The following is a 14445-nucleotide window of genomic DNA, read 5'->3' as shown; positions in this document are numbered from 1 at the left end:
GCAATGACAAATCTCAATAAAATAGTCAAGAGCAGAGACATCATGCTGACAACAAAGCTCCGCATAGTTAAAGCAATGGTGTTCCCAGTAGTAACATATGGCTGCAAGAGCTGGACCATAAGGAAGGCTGAGCGAAGGAAGATTGATGCTTTTGAACTGTGGTGTTGGAGGAAAATTCTGAGAGTGCCTTGGACTGCAAGATCAAACCAGTCCATACTCCAGGAAATAAAGCGAGACTGCTCACTTGAGGGAATTATATTCAAGGCAAAACTGAAATACTTTGGCCACATAATGAGAAGACAGGACACCCTGAAGAAGATGCTGATTCTAGGTAAACTGGAAGGCAAAAGGAAAAGGGGCCGATCAACGGCAAGATGGATAGATGATATTCTAGAGGTGACGGACTCATCCCTGGGGGAGCTGGGGGTGTTGATGACCGACAGGAAGCTCTGGCGTGGGCTGGTCCATGAAGTCACGAAGCGTCGGAAGCGACTGAACGAATAAACAACAACAGACTTGTAAGAACAGGTTATAAAGGAAGAGAAATAGATTTGGTCTTAGCTTTCAATTGTCCACCAGCTCATTTGATTCCACAGAATAATTCTAAGGGTCCATGAACTAGATCGAAGAAGAAAAGTGTTCCTATAAGACTCCAGCCTTCCACCCTAAGAATGCAGCTTTCTTAGACCAGTGTGTTTGTGTGTGTGTGCACGAAAGGATAAAATGGTGTCTTAGGTCTTGTAGAAATTTAAAGAACCCATAAGCACTCCTTAATATCCCCCCCTTTTTTTTTGTCTGAGAGGTGGGGTTAAAGAGCAAAATGTGTCCCGTAACACTCAAAAGTCTGTGTCAAATCAAGCGTTGTGATCTGGAAAATAACTGATCATTTATCATGACAGAGAGAATCACGTCTGCCAATAGTGCAGTGGGGAAAATAGGAGGAGGAAGCAATATGAGGTATGTTCGCTGCCTTGAGTTATTTATAAAATAATAAAGGCAGGATATAATAAATAAACACATAAATAAAATTTTGTCCAATATCAATCTATTTTTATGGATTGTTATTTTTCAACTATTTAGTATTGTGTAATATCAAATTAATATCAAATACACAATAATCAGAAAGTTGGATTCCAAGTTAAATTATCAAATTGTTTCAGCACACTCAGTGAATTGAACAATGAACTTAGCTGAAGCCACCTGCTATATAACTGAAACTCTGTTATCAATAGCCAACAAAAAAACTGGTGGTTTACCTTAGGAGTAATCAAAGACCTTATATTCCAAATGCTGACAATGTAGAACAACTGAACATTACCCATTATCCATATGATGATGTCCCTGACATAATTCCAGCAGTAGAAGATGCTGTTTACAAACTCAAATATGGCAAAGCAGCTGGTCAGTATGGAATCACTGGAGATATTCTCAAATCATATGATACCAAAACACATTAAATATTGGGAAAATTATTTACTTCTGCTTACAACAAATAAGCACACACCTTCATGGAAGGATGCCAAAGACATTGTCATACACAAGATGATTCAGAAAATACAAAGTACTACAGACCAATAAGCCTTCCTAAGATTCTGTACATACTTTGCACACAAAATATTTCAAAGTGGATCAAAACAACATTGCATTTTACCCAGCTTAGAGAACAAGCTGGTTTAAGGATTGGTTTAGTACTGTAGATTATATACAAGCAATTCAGCAAATAATTGAATGTTGCAATGAATACCAGGTACCACTTTCCCTTGCCTTCATCAACTATGAAAAGCCTTTGACTCTGTTAAATTGAGTGATATATTTGAATCCCTACAGAGGTAGGGTGTGGAATCCCTACATCAGCCTCTTGAAATTAATATACAGAAATGCCACAACTATCACCCACATAAATGCAAAGACAGCCACCAACAAAATCTAATTCAATTAGAAGATCCAATTTCATCAAAACTATTCTTAGCAAGCCTAATAGAAATATTCAAATGACTGAACTGGTCTGAAGTTGAAATAAAGTTCAAAAGTGAATACCTTAACCAACTATATTTTGCTGATGGCATAGCCCTTTTCTCCAATAATGCTGAAAACTTTCAAAGATGAATAACAGAATAAAATGATAGCAGCAAGTTATCAGGCTTGAAAATTAACTTGAAGAAAATAAAGTCATATTCAACAACTATTCTCAACCTTTGTGAATAACAAGTGAAAATCATGAACAGTAGAAGATCAATAGTTAAATCCAGTTCTTTTAACAGATTACCATGGAACGTGATATCATAGAAGAAATTTTGAACTGGACTAAACTAGGTTGGAGAGCATTTGGGCAATGCTATACTGTATTCAAAGGCAACATACCAGTCTACTTAAAGAGGAAATTGTTTAATCAATGCTATGCTGACATATGGTTGCAAAACTTGGATATTAAAGACAAGAGCAGTACAGAAGTTGAAAGTTATACAGAGAAGCAAGGAATGCCAAATGTTTAATATAACATGATGTCACAAGAAAAGAAAAATATACACCTGCCAACAGACAGGAATATGAAACATAATGAAGCTGATAGCCCCACAGAAATGGCAATGGGGTGGCCATATTGCATAATGAACAGATCAATACTGGATAACCACAACTCTCAATTGGAAAGCAACTAACTTTGAAAGACCCAGAACACACCCAAAGAAACATTGGACAAATGATGCCATTCAGTTCAATAGTGTGCTATGTGGCAATGTGGCAAGGCAATTGGAAAGCAACTGAAGAGGGCTCCATCCTGCAGTGAATTGATTTAGGTTGAAAATGAATGAATGACTGAATGAAAACAGGTAAGTATGAACAAACTTTTGAAGAATAAGTGGTGCAATAGCATCCAGCCATTAACATTGCTTCCAATTTCTCTAATACAAATCAGATGCAATTATAACTATATTATTCTTATTTTATAAGAGCCTTTTATGTAGATTACCAAAATGTGATGAAATTTAACAACTATAAAATAATAGTCTCAATATAAGAAAACAACTTGAATTCAAACAGTACAGATTTGGTACAGAATTGTCAAATAACACTGCTGAGGAATATCCTCATTTATATTAATCTCCTGACTACTAGGGCTGCATGAAGCTTCAAATGGGTGCTTTATATTTGACAAAGTTTCAAAGAACTATCTCAAAGCTGCTTTGTGTAGCAAACTTGGTTCCCTAGCTTCTAACAGTGATGAAGCTGCTATTTGCTTCAATCTGGTATATTTCAGAGGCCCTCTCAGCCTTCTGCAGAATGCACCTTATGGGAGAAAGATGAAGAAAACAGTTTGTGAAGTAAAACAGAAGAAGGGTGAGGGAAATCTTATCTTACAACATTGGCCAGGGGTCATCCAGGCTGGGCGGCTGTGGCAGTTATGTTTACTACCAGAGCCTCCTAGCCCAAACACCCTTGCTCAATTGGTCAGCTTGTGAGATATCTCAAAATGCCAAGATATTGGGCTGGACACCGTTAATAGCTGATCAGCTAGCAAATGATTGGGAAAATCAAGTGACCTGAGAGGACGTTTCATGCACCATTAACTTCTCTCAACCACTTTCTAGGGGTGGGAGAAGGAAAACAGCAGGGAGGGATTACTGATGCTGTAAACTATGAGACACAAAGCTAAATCTGTGAATCACCCAGAATGTTTTCCTAAGAATAACCACCATGCAGAACCTTCTAAAACATAATCTTCATCACAACAGAACTTTTGCAACTTCTTGTGGGTTATTTATCTATCTGGGGTTTTGCTGTGTTTAAATTTTTATTGTCTCCTAATTTAGATATTCCTCCATTCACTTACTCCTCCTCAAAAACTATGTTCAGTGTTTCCCTATCAATAAGAATGCAAACAAATGTAAGTTATCAGTTTATTAAAGAATTCATGGGAGCTATATACAGTTAAAGTGATTATTTTTAATTAAAAACTTTGAAATGCAGAGGAGAAATTGGGGTGTTAATTTTCAAATTTGGAACAAGACATTTTTGTGACAATAGCACATTTTTATAGACTTCAATAGGGTAGGAATATAGTAAAATTAATGGCTTCTATTTTTTTCCCTGATAGTAAAAAACATGTCCTAGAATGATGCTTTTTGCAGAATATTCTGACCTGGAAACTTAGCAAACCCTCTGCTACATATTCCTTTTAGCCATTTGGAAATACCTTTAAAGATACTACTGCTACAAGTATCTTTTAAATATTTTCTAATCCATTCACCTTTCCAGAAAAAAATGGTTGAAAAGAGGAGAGGTATTTGGGAAGTCTTACAACTCATCCCTTTAATTAAACCAAATGTATGTCTTAATATGGGCACTTGCTCCACTCCTTTCTTAACAGATTTTCATCACTTATCTTAATAACAAACTCTCAGAGGAATTTGTTCAGGGGAAGGCACTTAACTGTCTTTAACTGGATAAAAGATTGCTCACTGCTACTACATATACTTATCTCAGAGTAAGTACCACTGACTCTATTTCTGAATAAATATGCATAGAATAGCAAAGCTACATTAGGACTAAGTGTGAAGCATATTTTTTTTTCAATCAATAGATTTTTCTGTCATGCTTGCAATGTTGTGAGTGTGCAGATAAAGTATACAAAATACATTATTTTCAATAGTGCATACCAATACAATATTATAATAGTAGATATGAGAGACATAGAATTTCTACGAGCCTTAACTAATGGTTTGGATTCCAAATGTCACAATTATATAATTGGATATGGATTTCTTAACAGAAATTAGCTATGGATTTCTTTGAGGCTGAATTGTTATAACTTAACAAAATCAAATGTGCTGCTGCAGTATGGACAAACAGCAATTCATCCATTGCTTTTTACTCAAAAAGTCATCATTTATTTGAAATACGTATCCAAAAGGATACGTATTTCAAATGTGTTTAGGAAAGTTCTTTTTTTAAGGTACTTTTTTCCCCCTTTGATAGTGGTCTCAGTTATAATGTGTTATCTATCAACAAGTGTCTGTAATTTTCATATATTATAGGGACCTTGCAGGAAGGGACTTTGGAGGTCTTCTAGTCCAACCTCCTGCCCAGGAATCCTCAGAGCAGCCCAGACAAATGGCTGTCCAACCTTTGCTTGAAAACTTCCAATGATGGAGTACCAACAACTCCAGAAGGCAGGCTGTCGCACTGCTTAATAGCTCTCACAGTCAGGAAATATCTCCTTATTCCAAGTTTGAACCTTTCACTGTAAAGCTTCCACTCAGTGGTTTTTGTTCTACCCCCTGGGCACTATGAAGAATAAATCTACATCCTCTTCCTGTAACAGTCCTTCAAGTATTCAAAATCAAGAAAAATGTCTCCTCTTAGTCCTCTCTTCTTTAGGTTAAATATACTTATTTATTTACTTATTTATTTAATCAAATTTTTAACACTGCCCATCCCCCCCGACAAAGAGGGACTCTGAGTGTTTACAACAAAACAAAATTTAAAATTCAATATCCATATAAATACAATGAATATAAATATAAATATAAACAGACAATAAAATATAATACGTAATAAAATCCTGATGGCTAAGGTTGTATCTCAGTCCGTGAGTGTAAAAGGCCCTTCTAGGGTGCTAGCTATCCCCACGAATGAATGTTCCCCTTCCCGCTCCATGCCTGATGACAAAACCAGGTGTTTAGTTCCTTACAAAAGTTCAGAAGCGAGCGGGCTTGTCTCACCTCTAGGGGAAGGATGTTCCAAAGGGCGGGAGCTACTGCAGAGAAGTCTCACTTCTGAGACCCTGCCAGATGGAACTTTTTTACGGATGGGGTCTGTAACATGCCCTCTCTGCAAGATCGGGTGGGACGGGCTGATGTGTTGGGGATGAGACAGTCCCTCAGGTAACCTGGCTCCATGCCATACTTAGTTCTTTTAACTACTCTTTATTGAATGTAGCCTTTAAGCCTGTCACCATCTTTGTCACTCTTCAAGCTCCTCATTATACTTTTTCTATTGTGGTGGCAAAAACTAGACATAGTATTCTAGGTGTGGTCCCACCAGTGCAATGTAGAGTAGATCTCAGCAGATTCTGTGACCTCAGCATTATCCCTCTGTTGATGCAGCCCAACGTTGCATTGGCTGTTTTGGCAGCTACAATATACTGCTGGCTCGTGTGTAATCTATGGTCTACTAAGACACCCAGATCCTTCTATTTCACAAGTACTACTGCTGAGCCATGTACCACCTGTATCTGTACATCTGATTTTTCCTAATTGCAGAACTGTACATTTCTTTCAACTGAACTTTGTTTTGTTGGAAAAGTCCTATGTTCAAGGTCCTTTTGAACCCTGATCCTGTCTTTTGAGGTGTTAGCCATCTCCCCCAGCTTTGTGTCATCTTTAAGAACATACATACATACATACACACACACACACAAACACATACACAAATACACACCCACATAGACACATATACAGTGTACACAGTATACACACACACATACATACATGCACAGTATGTATGTGTATGTGTGTGTGTATGTATATATACTGTATATATTTAAATTATATATATATATATACACATACACATACACACACATATATATACACACACACACACATACATACATACACACATACACAAACAAACTCATCTGGATGGTGTTTTATCAGCTAATGTCAATACCCATTACTGAAAAGTTAAATAGTTTTTTTTTTTTCCAGAATTCACTAAGTATATGACTTTTGTGGTAAATAGCACCATCACCAACAATATCTCCATGTGTATAATCAAACCCTTATATCTGGAATAAGAGTTACCTTTTTCACGACCTCTGTTGAAGACCTTCACTTCCTTCAAGTTTATTCCTAGGCCTGTCCTCATGGATACAGCCTCTGTGGCATCATTTTTTTTGCTTCGTCTGATAGATCCATTTGCATGAGCTCTGCCAAAAAATGTTGAAGGTATCTGACCCATAGTTCTCAACTAATTAAAAGTGAAAGAGACATTAATATGCAAGGAACATATGACCTAAGAGAAAATGAAGACGCTGTGGTGTTTTGTTTTGTTTTTAGCTTGTAATGTTGATATGGTTTAGTTATGTTGAATATTAAAATGATTTTTTTTAAAAAAACTATTGCTTTGTGAGATCCTTTCAGTGACCTTTTTAAGAATGGCTAATCCTACAGGGGTGAAATATCTGGCACAGAAATAACATTTTGAAACTCAAAAACTTATAGAAAAATAAATTACCTGTCAGACCAATAGATGTAAGCCCCAAAGACTGTGACTGAAAACATATCTACATTACTTCCTGACAGTACAATCTCCCGATTTCTTCCACTCTCAAGGTCAATTCTTTCTATCTTGTCCATTCGAGCATCACACCAGTATAATTTATTTTCCTAAGAATCAATCAAAAAGTAAACTCCAAATATTTAACCCTTTAATTAAGGCAATAAAATATATTGTGATATATATGTTTTAGCGTAATGTAGCATGAATTATATTTAGAAAAAATACGAAAATTCACCTCAAGGTCAACAGAAATTCCGTTTGGCCACATGGCACCAGTACCAACAAGGACAGTCTTCTCTGATCCATCTAAACGAGCCTTGCCTATACATGGTGTCTGTCCCCATTCTGTCCAGAATAAATAGCTAGAACATGGGAAATATTATGATAAAAAAAAGTTTTTTTGAAATTAATGGGTTGGATTCTGATGTCTATGAATAGAAGAAAATTTGTGGAAGTTTCCATCACCACCCTTTGCAATGTAGCCCTTTCCCCCGCACAGCTGCATGTAGGTACAAGAGACTTGCTGAAATGGCATAGAAGAGGGAACAAGGTCCTGCAGGAAAATAAAAATAAGCCAAAGTCTAGAAGAACTTTGGGATCGGGCATGCGGAGAGGGCATGCTATGGATCCCATCTGTTAAAGAGTTTCATCTAGAGGGATCACAGAAGTGTGCCTTCTCTGCAATAGCACCTGCCCTTTGGGATGTTCTCTCCCCAGAGTTGAGGCAGGTCCCCTCACTCTTGGACTTCTGAAGAAAATTAAAAACCTGACTCTGTCAACATGCCTGGGGCGGGAAAGAGAATAGTTCTTCTTGGGGATGGTTAGCTCCATAGAATTGCCCTGTTTGCTTGTGGATAGAGAGAATATCTTAGCCATCTGGATTTTAGTATATTTTAATACAATACTTGTATGTCATTGATATTGTTGTATATTATTGTATATTATATTGTGGGTTGAATGTTTTTATTGTGAACCGCCCAGAGTCCCTCCTTGTGGGGGAGATGGGCAGTGATAAATCTGATAAATAAATAAATAAAATATCACAACTTTATAAAGGTAGCATTTTTCAGAGATAAATAGGTAGACCTACAAAATATTTCCATTTTTTTTAAAAAAAATTCATCCTAGCTATTGTATTTTTTTCCTTCTATTATGTTCATACATGCTTCTATATCTGCAAATGTACTTTGTAATGTTTTGTTGTTAAGCTAAAATATGAAGCTCATCTTGCAAGTCGTAAAGCTGAGTTTCATACCAATGTGTCCTTGGTCTCAACACTGATAGATCTCAATTCCAGATAACATAGTTTTGAACCCTTATCTACCCCTGACAATTTCCTAAAACAGAGAAGGTAGAGACATATCTCTTATCAGTCTGCATTCCTGACAGCCTTAAAAAAAAGCCTTCTGATCCCCCCATTTCTTCAATTAGAAATCATTGCATGCCCAGTACCATGTCTAGAGCTGTAACTGGCTGATCACCATGTTCCAAATTATGGAGACACTGTTGCTTTACCAACATTCCACTAGAGGTGGCAGCTTACCCCCTTGGACACTCAACGGATTGACTGAGAACTAACCATTATGGACAGACCCTGGTTTCTATAGGGGGCCATGGAAATGACCTTGGAGAGAGCAGCCAGAAGCCATTAGAAAAATAAAGGTGCAGAAGAAGCAGCCCAGGTGGGAGGAAAAGTATGCGAGAGAGACTCAGACTGACTCCCCCTGACTTCCTGGGATATAAGAGGGAGTAAACAGAAAACACAGGCAGACTTGCAAGATCCTGTTACTATAGCCTACCTCAAATAAAGTATAGTTCTAATCTTCCTGTGGAATCACTTTCTTAATCTGGTCTACCTTGTAGGGTTGACAGTTTTCTGGAATATTGTAGGATGAGATACAAAATGGATGACCCTAGATTTACTTTGTACTTATAGCTTAATTCTGTAGCAAGAAACGTCCCATGAGCAGCTGACTCTGTAGGGTTTTGTTGTACATTCCCTCAAAACCACAACAGAAGCTTCCAGAGGTTATGCCTGAGGGAGCCTTTGCATGCTGATCTTAAACAACCTTGAGGCCACAAACATCCAGCCTGCATCTTGTGAGAATATAGCTTTAGTATCCATAATTAATTTGCCTAGTCTACCTTCCCCATTGAAGGCTGTTTTGCTGAACTAATGCCCATCAGGGTAAATTGGAAAATTATCTCTCCAAACCCACTTCGGATCACCCAAATGCAGCCATAATAATTGAGGGTAATTTAATCCAGAATTGACCCCCACTAATGCAGTCTTCTTTTCCTACACTGACAGTTATTTTTCCCCTTCAAAAAGGTATCCTTAGCTATGTCATTCCAGGGACCCCAGAATCAATATGGCAGGCTGTGCTTAGTAGAGCTTACCAAGAGTTTTCAGCTCTCTGTTTCAAATAGCATGGCAAAAGGTGATCCTGATGGTAAACTCAGGTATTGTGGGGCTTGAGGGTTGAGCACAATTGCTTTTATATTGACCTCATGCAATCTATTTAATAACATAGTGACATTTAAAGTTGGACTTTTGCCAGACAGTGACCATTTCCCTTTATTACATTTTCTGCTGGCCAATGCCAACAGTAATGAGGGTATTGATGGGGCTAGAATCAGCCACAGGGGTTAAATAGACTGCAACATGGGCATAGATGGTACAACTATCATTAACCTTAGATGAGCCTTTATAGCTTTTGGAACACCTATTATCTCAAATCCAGTAGAGGCCCTAGTCATATATAAAGATGTCATGAACCCCATCCAGCCAATATTGATATTTTCCCAATATGCTAAAAAATACTTGCTTGTACCCTTGGAAACCATGATTTGATCAGCATTATATATTGGCTAGGGCAGGAGTAAGGACAGCATTCAAAGTTTGTAGATCGAACAATTATCCATGTGCCAGAAGTCAGTTAATTGCCAGGAAAACTTTTTTTAAAAAAAATTAATGAAAAAGGGAGAAAAAAAAAAACAAGTAGGAGTGACTTTTTCAGGTTCTGGAAGTTAAGAATACGTCTCTATTTAGGAAGCTGACTGAATGCTCATTGCATGAAGGGAAACAGTGCTTGGAGTCTAGGGTTCCAGCAGCTAGACATGAAGAGTTTTATAGCACGCAATATAGATTCCCCTTTTCTATCTGCCAGTGTCCATGTGAGATGCCACATAGCATCCCTCCCTAGCCCTTGGTTTCCCACTCAGAGATTCCTAAACTAATGAAACTGAAGAACTGAAACCTAATGCCACTAGAATTAATGAAGACTGGTGCTTCTATCTTGGTGTCTCATGTCAACAATTCATTCCAAATGCCAGATGACTGGATCCAATCTATATGGTTTTACATGCTTTTTATGTATTTTTTTGGTGGAGGTTTTTTGTGCTATTTTTAATTGTTGTAAACTGCCCAGAGTCATGTATTTGAGTTGGGCAGCTATATAAATCAAAATAATGACCAAACAAACAAACAAACATTTTCATCTCTAAGAATGACAACAGCACAAACCTTTAAATTACCACGCAGTTGACTATTAAGCATGACTTGTAAAAATATACCCCACTTCTTGTATTGTAAGTTATTGGATTGGCAGGAGAAACTCCTAGCTGACAAGCAAGCAGGCAGTATTATAGAGGTCAATTCCACAATGGATCAGTATGCCATCTTATAATTTTTAATAGAGAGATTGATATGTTGGCAAAAAAGACAGCCTTATATGTTGCTTTTCTTGACTTAAAATCAGCCTTCAATTTTATTCCAAGAGACAGACTCTGGTGGAAACTGTTTCTCACATCTGTTGATTGGCGGATACTTTTCCTAATTAGGAAGCTGTATGAAAACACAGTCATCCAAGTCAGATGAGAAAGAGCTGGCCACCTTCCAATCCATCAACAGGGTTGTATTTTAGTTCCTCTGCAGTTTAACATATATGTGAATTTTGTGGTAGATGCCTTAACCAAAAGGAACTCCACCGTCCCAAATTTAATAGTAGGCATTTGGCAGTACTGCTGTATGCCAATGATGCAACAATTCTTTCGTTTACACTGGTGGGCCTCAGGAGGATTCCTTAGTGGAATTCTGTAAGGAGAAAGGGTTTACATTCACTCACTCTAAGACCCAAATGATGGTTTTCTTGGAAAGATCTAGTCACCACAAACATGAATGGCAAATTGGAAATAATAAAACTGAATGAGTTCCAGCTTTCAAATACCTTGGCATAATTTTTCAAGCCTTCTGAGCTTGGTGGGAAAAAATTAGATCCATTTCTGCTGAAGCTAACAATGGCACCAAGGCAATCCGGCTTTTCTTTTCCCTCTATTCTAAAGGAGGCAGATGCACATATGCCACCATCAAGCTTTTTAAAGCTAAAACTATATTTAAAATGCTGTATGGTGCACAACACAGGTTTTTACAAGCACTCTTCCACATCCCTTATTATGTTTCAAATACTTTAATCCATATGGAAACTGGTATGATTCCACTGGTGGTGAAAGTCCATGTTTGCAAACTCTCTTGCTGGCTTAAATTCCCGTTTTCCAGGAGGTCACTGGCTCCATTGATGGCTTTAAGAAAAAGTTAAATGAAAAAGGGGATAACTAGAATACCTTAATCAAAAAAAAAGAAAAGAAAAGAGGGCCTCTGTTACCCCCAATGGCAAGCCAAATATTCATTCTATAATTAAACATGAAGGACTTTTTTTAAAATGTACTTCTTTAAAGAGACACAATTGACCATATCCTATTCTATCTGTTCATACCATATAATAGATAATTAAAGTTTTAAATGTTCATTATCAGCTTATTGAGTAAATGAAGTACAAGTCTTCAGGAGCTGTTTCTCTTGATCATTTGGAAATGCTGAAATAAATCTAGGTCAAAAATTTATTTCAGCATTAACCGAGCTTCCTTCTGAACTTAAACTTTTTGTAATTGAAGATGCAACAAAATATTTAGCATTTAAACTGCACTTTTCTACATATATCAGCAGTCCACAAAACAGCATGGTAAAGTAGGTTAATACAATTCCATTTATGCTATTGTTGGAGGAGTATTTTAAAGTTTTAATGGTTCATGGGCTAAGGTCAAATTTACTGTATATTGTAGCTTCCTAGCTCACAGTTTTACACACTATTCCACATCAACAGTGTCTGCAACAATGTAGTCAATTGCATGCATATCAGTTATCAAGTTACCCTTTCCCTGGGTGCACTGCTATAGATCTTGGCTGATCCAGACCCTGAGATATGACAACATAGCGAAAAGAGCCATTAAGCCTGGAAACTTCAATGAAATTGAAGCCATGATCTGTCCAATATATATTACCTAGAAGCAATAAGAAAATCAGTTACGGAGACATAAGCCTATCCTAAGCATACCAGTCATGACTACAAAGAAAATAAATAAATATTACTATCACTTTTATGCAAATTAAATTATTAAAAAACATTTTTGTACTATTTTGGACATATTTGTACTATTTCTATTTGTACTATGCTAGTTGTGTATGCTTTCTTAAAATCCTGTCAACTTCCTTATGTTAAAAATGCATCTAAACCAAGACTGAACAATCTATGGCCTGCCAAATCACATGAGCCCTCCAAACCCAACTTTAGAGGCCTAAAGCCTATTTTTTAATGTAATTTTAATAAATAATTTTATTTATTATTAAATAAATAAATACTGTATGGGCGGGGAAGAAATATGATAAATAAATATTTTATTTTATTTTATTTCCTGTCTTTATTATTTTTACAAATAATTCAAGGTGGGGAACATATCTAGTACTCCTTTCTCCTCCTATTTTCCCCACAACAGCAACCCTGTAAGGTGAGTTGGGCTGAGAGAGAGTGACTGGCCCAAGGTCAGCCAGCCGGCTTTCAGGCCTAAGGCGGGACTAGTACTCTCAGTCTCCTGGTTTCTAGCCCATTGCCTTAACCACTAGACCGAATGTGATAGTCAATCACAATTTTTGACAGTGCAATTTTTCATATTTGTGAGGACAAAGGGTAAAAGTGATTAGTCCATTGCAGACTCAGTGTACTTATTTTTCATAATATATATATATTTCCCAATTGAATTAGTTCTACCATCACCATAACATTGGCGATGTGATTTGTAGTTCTGGAGAATTTGAATAAAATAAAATAAAATAAAATAAAATAAAATAAAATAAAATAAAATAAGGTGTGCGTTTGCCAGAGGAAAACTGTCCCCACATCCTATATACATGGAAACAGAAAAAGCCTTTCCTTAAAAAAAAGAAAAGAAAAACTTGATTTTTTTTACACTACTGAATAGAATCCTTTTAATTTTCTTACTATATTATTTGGTAATTCTAGAAGTAAAAGAAATACATTTAATATTGTAAAGCAAACTGAAAGAGTTATTTGGCTATAAATCAGATAGAAAGGATAAATAATATAAATTTATTATAAGTAATAACAACAACAATAACAAAAAACCTACCCGCTATCCAATCCACTGCAATGCCTTCCACTCTTCCAAGACCATTTGTAATGATATCTTCCTTCCATGTCTGATCTCTGCTAGCTCTGCTTATTTTATTGAATCCCATGTCAGTCCAGTAGATTGTATCATTTCCTGCAGAATATTTAAAATACTGTTTCCAACAAAGCTTGTTCAGTAAAGATGCATACATTGATCTTTTAGTTTGAAATGCTTCCATAACATTTTTCCTCCAATTCAGCTTTGTTCTTCCCTGTTTCCTCAACAATTTGTAAATGTTTGGGTACAAAACCTACATGAAAACCAGTATATACTGTATGTCATATGCATTTTCTCACCCTTTTTATATTTTTGCAACTGTTTTTCCTATTATAGATCTATGTATCTGAGAAAGAACAGTGATCTTGCGTAAATTTAGGACTTCTAAAATTACAGTGCTTGTATAAGTAAATCATTTATTTACCTGCATGGAAGTCTATACCAACAGCAAATGAAGTTCCTGTTATGGGCATTAATGCATCTGTTTTATCATTTGGATCAAGAGGGATTCCCCTGATTCCTTCATGAATAGAATACATGAGAAACGACTCTACACCTGAAGAAAAATAACATAAATGTTTCAGAAATACTGAAAATAATTATGATCACAAGCAATTATAAAATTAACCAGATATTTGAAGC

The 14445-nt window shown here is 36.6% G+C and overlaps 1 protein-coding gene across 1 annotated transcript in view; it reads right to left on the bottom strand.

Moving 5' to 3' along the window:
• LRP1B (LDL receptor related protein 1B) overlaps positions 1 to 14445 on the bottom strand; it is a 707094-nt gene that overhangs the window by 175934 nt on the left and 516715 nt on the right. The window contains exons 36-41 of the mRNA XM_063307533.1: positions 14228 to 14359; positions 13765 to 13899; positions 12492 to 12621; positions 7517 to 7643; positions 7237 to 7388; positions 6804 to 6928 (exon numbers count right to left, since the gene is read on the bottom strand). Coding sequence (XP_063163603.1) covers positions 6804 to 6928; positions 7237 to 7388; positions 7517 to 7643; positions 12492 to 12621; positions 13765 to 13899; positions 14228 to 14359 — 801 coding nt within the window. The remainder of the gene's footprint in view (positions 1 to 6803; positions 6929 to 7236; positions 7389 to 7516; positions 7644 to 12491; positions 12622 to 13764; positions 13900 to 14227; positions 14360 to 14445) is intronic.

Source organism: Candoia aspera, chromosome 1 (genome assembly GCF_035149785.1).
Source record: "Candoia aspera isolate rCanAsp1 chromosome 1, rCanAsp1.hap2, whole genome shotgun sequence".
In the NCBI taxonomy this organism is placed as follows: Eukaryota; Metazoa; Chordata; class Lepidosauria; order Squamata; family Boidae; genus Candoia; species Candoia aspera.
The sequence above is the reverse complement of the archived record's forward strand: the minus strand, read 5'-3'. Positions and strand labels throughout refer to the sequence as shown.